Below are 7,317 nucleotides of genomic sequence, written 5' to 3'. Positions count from 1 at the left end.
TAGGCAGGAGGAAGTGCCTTGGAAGGGACCCGTTGGCCTTTGAATGGGTGGTGTCTGCTCTCTTGGGCCCGGAAGCCCAGGGTGCTGGGACCTTGAGCTTCTCTGCAGAGGGTGATGTTAAAATATGGCCATGGTGGCGGGGGGTTGTTGCTCTTTGGGAATAGGGGGTGATTTCTGTGCCTCCCACCACCCTTGGGACCTTCTCCTCCACCCCAGTTGATGGTGTCGTTTCTGCGTCCTTTGAGATGGAGGGTTGGAGGTAGCCAATCATCTAGGAGGCCAGGCTGGGACACACCACAGCTTCTTCCACGAGTTTGTCAGCCATAAATCGACTCTTTTCTTTTTTCCTGCTTGTTTCTCATCTTTGGCTGTCAGATCAGAGGATTACAACTCCGAATTCTGGAAGCGACCACGTCAGTGATTCAATCCAAACGCTCTCTCCTCTGTCCATTCAAAGGGCACCCGAGTCCTTGGAATCATATGACAGTAGATTCCTCCAGATGTTAATTCCTCCAGATGTTAATCCCACCCCCACTTCCATTTTACAAAGAGGAAATCGAGGTCCAGAAAGAGAAGAGTGTAATAATCCGAGGTCACCCGGCACGTTAGTGGCAGAGCCAGGACTAGACACCCTGTCTACGGACCCCAGGCATGTGTTCTGGGCACAACTTGCCAGGCAGAGAGATGGGGGGAAGGGGCATCTTATCGAACTTTCTTAACCAGTCCCTGGATTTTTCTCCACTGCTCCCTTAAAACTCCAGGGCAGTGAAATGCTTCCTTTTCTGCCTCCTCTGAAGTGGGACCAGCAAAGGTAGGCGGCCCCGGAGGGCGGGGTTGCGTGGCTCAGTGTCTGTGACTCTCAGCTCCCTCCCCTGCCCCTGGGGACCCCCTCGGCAGGCGGGGGGTTGGGGGGCTTTGCTGACACCCGGATCCCCAGGGCCTGCAGCCGGGAAGGTTTCAGCCCCCGGCCCTGGGTTGCAGGTATTTAAAGTGTAACACAAACGATCAAACCGCGCGCGCAAGGGGCGGAAACCTGGGGCGCCTGGGTCGGGGGCGCCCGCTGGGGGCGCGGCGCGGCGGGCGGGCTCTAATAGGCGTTCTCCAGCTCGGCCCGGTTGGCTTTGGCGCCCCCGGCGCGGGGCCGCGGCTTCCGGCCCTTCTGTGGCCGGGCGGCCTCCGGCCCGAAGTCCTTGAGCTCGGACTGGTTGTGGAAGCGGGTGAGGCGCTTGCATTTGCACGAGGCCACCAGGCGCACCTTGCGCGCGCGCGGTGCCGCGCCGCCCGGACACAGCAGCTGCACCCGCTGCGCGCGGTAGCGGTCGGGGATGCAGCGGAAGTCGGGCCCGCTCGGGCGCCACCACTTGCCGCGGCCGATGGCGTTGGGCAGCAGGCGCGCCGGGCCGCACTGGCCCGAGCACACCAGCTCGGTGACCGGCTTGGCGCTGCGGCACGGCCCGTCCGTCAAGTAGCGGGTGAAGTGCAGCTCGCGGCAGCTGTACTCGGAGGCGTCTGCGGAGAGAAGCGCGCGTGAGGGCGACCATCCGTCCCGCCTCCCTCCAAACCACTCCGCCTCTTCCAAACCTGCCTCTCCCCAGGTGCTTTTGCCTCTGGGGATCTATTATGGGAAGGGCCCAGGTACTCTGGAGTTGGGGGGAAAGATCTCCGATCCACCCTCTCCCCCTAAAACTTTGGAGCCAAGTGATTGCTTCAGTTCAAATATCAGCTCCATGACTGTGTGACCTTGGACTAGTTACTTAACCTCTCTGTGCTTCCTATCTGTAAAATGGGTTGTCTTGAAGATTCAGTGAGCTAATCCATTACATCTATAATGCAGGGGACACTGCCTGGAACATACTAAGAGCTGGAAGTGTTGACTGTTATTATGTTATTATTATTCCTCTCCAAGGGGGCCCTCTTTGCCAGACTTAAGTCACATCTGTGCCACAGGGCCCCTGGCCTCAGTAGGGTAGGTATTAGCCACATTCTCTGAATGGCTCTGGCTTCTCCCAAATTCCTTTTCCAGCCGGTTGGGAGGGGATACTGGGGGTCGGGGGATGGAAAAAGGAGTAGGGGTTAATTGAAGATAATAAATCAGGGCAGCTACTGAGAAGAAGGATGGAAGGGGAGGTGAAGAGGAGACTGAAGTCATTAGACTTGAAAGGAGCCAATGGCAGCATGTCCAACCCCCTCATTATCACTGTGGACACCGAGGTCCAGAGAGGGAAAAGCTCTTTCCGGATAGGCAGAGCCGGTCTCCTGAGTCTGCTCCTCTGGGGTCCCAGAGCTTCTCAGCTCCCACAGGGGTGGAAGCGGTGTGCCCGAGCACCGAGGGATGCTGGGTGGGGGACAAAGGGCTGCTTTTTACTATTTTTACTATGGTTACTTCCCTACCAGAGGGAGACCAAGCTCTGACTGAAAACCTACAGCTTTGGCCGCCACAAACATTTATTAAGCACGTGCTGTGTACCAGGCACCATGCTGGGCGAATCTCTTCTGTGACATTTGATGGACACCCAGTGGTGGCACAGGCTTGCTTCCTGGGCAGAGAAAGTTTGGGCTCTAAGGCCTGGCTTTGTCCCCGAAGACACCTTGGTCATGTCTCCTAGTGTGGGCTTAGATGGGTGGGAGCTTTTTTAAACAGCTTGTCCTCATGTGAGCACTTGTCTGTCCCCAAGGGTCTCATAGGGACAGTTCCAATGTGACACAAAGGGATGAAAAATAGTCCTAAGTCCAAAGCCAGAGAGGAGGCAAAGAAGGCCACCCCCCCCCCCACCGCCACCCCCGTGAGAACAAGCACAGCAGGGGAGATGTCGGGGTTCCTTCTCTCCCACGGCTGGCCTCCTGGTTTCTGGGTTGGTTTGGCATCCTCACCTCTGCTCCCAAGCCCCAGGGGTGGTGTGTGGGCATGGCCTGTTTGCCCAGGGGAGGAGGCTTTGGGGCTTTCCAAGAATAGTACCCCTAGGTTAGGCACTTCCTCTGCAAAGGGCGACTTTGTTTTGAGCGCGTGGCTTCCTCCGGGCCTGTAGCTCTCATGGGAGCCCAGGGAGGACATCTTGTGCTTGGGTCCCCTACAGTCCATTGCTTGAGCTTAGTTGACCTTCCCTGGGCAGAAGCAGGGGAGAGGCCTCCTTGGGGGGGTGCCCTTTGCAGACCCCCATTCCCAGCTGCTTGTGAGGCAGGGCAGGATGGGATGCAGGGGCCTGGGCAGTGGACTCCTCTCCCACCTGGACCATAGCCAGAGGGCCTCACTCTGAAGTGTCATTCCAGCCCCCGCCCCCAGCCATTCCTGCCAGCTGCAGAGCCAGCTGTGTACACTGCCCCCCCAGGCTTCTATGTGCAGACGTGACCAGGAACCCAGGTGTGCCCTCCACTGGGGCCACTGCCTTTCCGCTAGGGTCAGGGTCCCTCCCAGGAAGGAGGCAAGTCAGGGTCTGGGGTGGGGATTCAGGACAGATGCTGCCACCTGTGTCCACGCCCTGCACAGAGGATGCTGCCTTCCCTCCAGGGCCTGGACCCAGTTACCACCCAGGTCAGAAGCTAAAACTGTGCCTGCAGCTCCCGTTCCCTCAAGTGCCAGCTCACTGGGTAGACCATGGGTGGTGGGAGCTGAAGGGGTGCCTCTTTGGTGTCCTTTCCCACTGCTTTGCAGGGATTTGCTCTGGCTTTCGGCCTCCGATGCCCCCCACACAGTCCCCCACCAGGGTTGTCTTGTAATTGGATCAAACTGACTTCAAATCTCAGCTCTCTACTCACTAACAAGCTACTAGTTCACTGAAGCCTCCGTTTCTTCACCTTCAACTTGGGAGCTCCCCAGGGTATGGTTCAGGCACAGCCCATGTAGTATCTGCATCCAGCAGGTGCTCATAGATGATGTGAGGCCCCCTTGCCTTATTTCCTCCCCAGTGGTGTCAGCAGCTGGACCCTGCTCCTCTCTTCTCAGGAGGGGATTCTTTGAAATCTCTTTTCCGAGCCCCTGAGGCTGTCCCTCACCACCTCAGCCTCCTTCCTGCTCTGATCTCTCACTGCCAGCCCCCTACCAGCCCCACGCCCTTGCACTTGAATTCCAGGGCTACGCTGGCATGCCATCCTTACCCTGCCTACAGGCAAGATGGTCCCTCCATTGGTGCTGGCAGCGACTGACAGTCTACCCCAGTCTTCAAAACCTCCCAAAGAGAACCCTCCCAGGACCCTTAGGCTGAAAAGGCTCTCCTCCATCCCATACCTTTGGTCTCAAAGGGGTGGTGGGGAGGCCGCCCTCCGTTTTCTGCCCGGTTCATGGTCTTGTTGTTCAGCTCTGGTGGAGGCTCGGGGTACTCGCCCAGCTCGGGGATGATTTCCGTGGCATCATTCTTGAAGGCCTGCCACCCCTGGCCCTCCACCACGCGGAAGGCTGCGTGTACCAGCAGGCAGACGAGACACAGGGCAAGAGAGAGCTGCATGGTACCAGCTGGAGGGGGCACCCGGCCTTCCAGTAGCACAGGCTCCGGTCCCCAGCCCAGACTCGTTTGCCTTTTTAAAGCCCCCTCTGCCTCATGCCAGCCAATGAGGACAGGCTGGGGCAGGGCTGGTCCCATGCTTCCCTCAGCCCAGGGGGAGGGAACGGGGTGTGCTCCGAGAAAGCCCTCCCCAAAGACTCCTCCTTGAGCTCAGAAATCTCCCAAATTGCTGCTGGTTCTCCCAGGTGACCCACAGTGAGGGGGCGTGTGAGGCAAGCCTGCTCTCAGAGCCTCCTGCGTGCAGGCGGCTGCGGTTTTCAGATATCAAAATGAGCTCCAGCTCCTAATCTCTACCTCCCTGGGCCCCTCGGGCTTCCTCGAAACAAACTTTGGACCAACTTAACATAGAAAACAGCAGCTCCGAGTTCTCCACAGGTCTTAGCCCAGCCGATCCCATTTCTCAGGCCAAGTTCATTTGTCACCCTACCAAAATAAAACGGCCCTAGGGGTGTCTATTTGGCCCTCACGGACCCAGGCAGAGGCAGAAGGCTACTTTTAAAGAAATCTCATTGGTCCCAACCCCATGCAGCTCAGCATCAATTATCCTGACCAGGAAAGCCCCTCTTGTCATCCCTCTGGAAGGCAAGAGGGAAAACTGGAGGACCACAGCTAGGGCTTCCACTTGGCTGAGGGGGCAGGGATTCTGGTTTCAAGGCCAGCATGAGAAGTCAACAGGCTCTGGTGATGGAGACAAGGAGGAAAACTCAGCTCATGCTCCTCGGGGATCCTGTGCTTGGTGACAGGCACTTCTTGGCAGGCTGATGGGCCAAAGGCAGTTATTTCCTGGGCCAGGCTGTGGGTAGGAGTGGAGAACACAAAACCCCTTTTCTTAGCAAAAGTGAAAGCCAGCATTTTTAGTGCTGATATTTTTTTTTTCTTGTCTCCCAGCCCATTACATTTTTCAAAACCAGCTTTGAGTCCTATATGGAAAACCTTATTGGTGCATAGCACGGGTGCATTCTGTGAAGCCATCCCAGGTCCAGCTAGCCACAGAGAACCCAAAAGGAATTGCTACCTTGGCCCCAGAGAAGAAAGAGGGGCCCGGGGGAGGAATGTTCACACCTGAGATGCAGGACAAGGAAAGAGGGCCAGCGGAAGCTTTCATTGCAGACAGATTGTTTGAGGAGGCGCACCCACTCCTGGCCCTGAAGGAGGCTGGGAAGCGGGCTGTGGCCCAGGTCCCTTGGTATTTTCAGTGGGCAATGAATCAGTGCACCCCACCTGCAGAGCCTCTGCAAAGCCTCTGCCACCTGCCTCGACTTGTAAGTCGCCGTGTCCATCTGCGGCCTTCTGTCCCTCCTTTCCATCATCCATCACTCGACACATGAATGCAGCTGCTCTGACAGTTTTACAAGCCAGACAGAAGCCCCTGCAGGAAGGGCCCTCTCTGATACCTGCTTCCTAAGTCAGTTTCCTTCAGGGCAGACGAAAACAGCTGTGGCCATTGTTGCGGGTGATCTATCTCTCCCAACAGAGCTGGTGATGTTGTGAGAAGGGGGCCCTCCGAACCCTCTCCCTTTGTCTGTGACCCTCCAGCCTCCTATTCCCTTCCTCTGGAATGTGGACCGTTAACCCCATTGTGGCCGGACAACTGCCTTCTTGCCCTGGATTTCGGAGAGGGCAGTTCTGACGTCTGGATTCCTTGAGTTGGCGGGACTGATGCTGGAGCCCCACCTGCTGTTGGGATCTGCAGCTCATCCACAGGAAGCGGAGACCGTGGGGACCATCCTTGGAATACTTCTGCCACCTGCTGGAGACGGAAGGAGGAGCCAACGATCAGAGGATGGCAAAGCTCAGGATTTCGTTTCATTTTATTGTTACCATTTTATTTGAAACTGAAGTAATGTTTAAAGAGAGAGCGAGAGGTAGAGAGAAGAAGAAGGAGAAGGAAAAGAAGGATCCAGTGGACTTGAACTTCTAAATTATCTCCATCCTTTTGAATTAACTCTCTGCCAAGGTATAGCCATGCTTTTCACAAAATGGCTCAGAGAGAACCTGCTGTGATGCCATCTGCTTTTTCACGTAACGCTAATTCAGTTTTATATTTATTCAGTCCACAAACTTGTCATTGTTCAGAGCTAGACAACACTCCCCAGGGTTAAACCCTCAGGGCTTTAGCTGACTTCTGTTGTGGGTAGTTTAGGTTATTTCCGATGCTCCTCTATCCTCAGTAGGGATGCTATGAACATCCTCGGACAAAGTCATTTTTTTGAATTAAACTTTTTATTTTGGGGTCATTGTAAATTCACATGCACTTGTAAGAATTAATACAGAGAAAATTCCCTGTTCCCTTTGCCCAGTTTCTCTCAATGGTAACATCTTGCAAAAACCAGGATACTAACATTGATACAATCCACCAGTCTTATTCAGATTTCCCCAGTGTTATTTGTACGTGTGTGTGTGTGTGTGTGTGTGTGTTTCTATGCAACTTTATCACGTGTTGGTTCAAGTAACCACCATCACAGTCAAGACAAAGAACAACTCTGATCTCATTGCCCTTTTATAAGCATACCCTTCCCCTTCACTCCTAACCTATGGTACCACTAATCTGTTCTCTATTTCTACAGTTCTGTCACTTCAAATAAATGTTATATAAATGGAATCAGTCATGATGTAACCTTTTAGGACTGGCGTTTTTCACTCAGCATCATTCCCTGGAGATTCATTTGAGTTGTTGCATGTATCAGCAATTTTTTCCTTTTTATTGCTGAGTAGTATTCCACAAAGTATTTTATTTTAACCGTAGGGTTATTTCAGAAGTGAATTCTGGGTCTGAGAGGATAAACAGTCCCCAGGCCCATGGGCAACATACAAGTGGGCA

General features: G+C 54.7%; 1 protein-coding gene across 1 annotated transcript; it reads right to left on the bottom strand.

Annotated features, from left to right (window-relative positions):
- Positions 1-1,087: 1,087 nt before the first annotated feature.
- SOST (sclerostin) lies at positions 1,088-4,439 on the bottom strand. The gene is made up of 2 exons (XM_007180240.1): positions 4,223-4,439; positions 1,088-1,509 (listed from the first exon to the last, which is right to left on the bottom strand). The coding sequence occupies exons 1-2, from the start codon at positions 4,437-4,439 to the stop codon at positions 1,088-1,090; spliced, it is 639 nt and encodes a 212-aa protein (XP_007180302.1).
- Between the last annotated feature and the right edge of the window lie 2,878 nt (positions 4,440-7,317).

This window comes from Balaenoptera acutorostrata, chromosome 20, assembly GCF_949987535.1.
Source record: "Balaenoptera acutorostrata chromosome 20, mBalAcu1.1, whole genome shotgun sequence".
Taxonomy (NCBI): Eukaryota; Metazoa; Chordata; class Mammalia; order Artiodactyla; family Balaenopteridae; genus Balaenoptera; species Balaenoptera acutorostrata.
The sequence above is the reverse complement of the archived record's forward strand: the minus strand, read 5'-3'. Positions and strand labels throughout refer to the sequence as shown.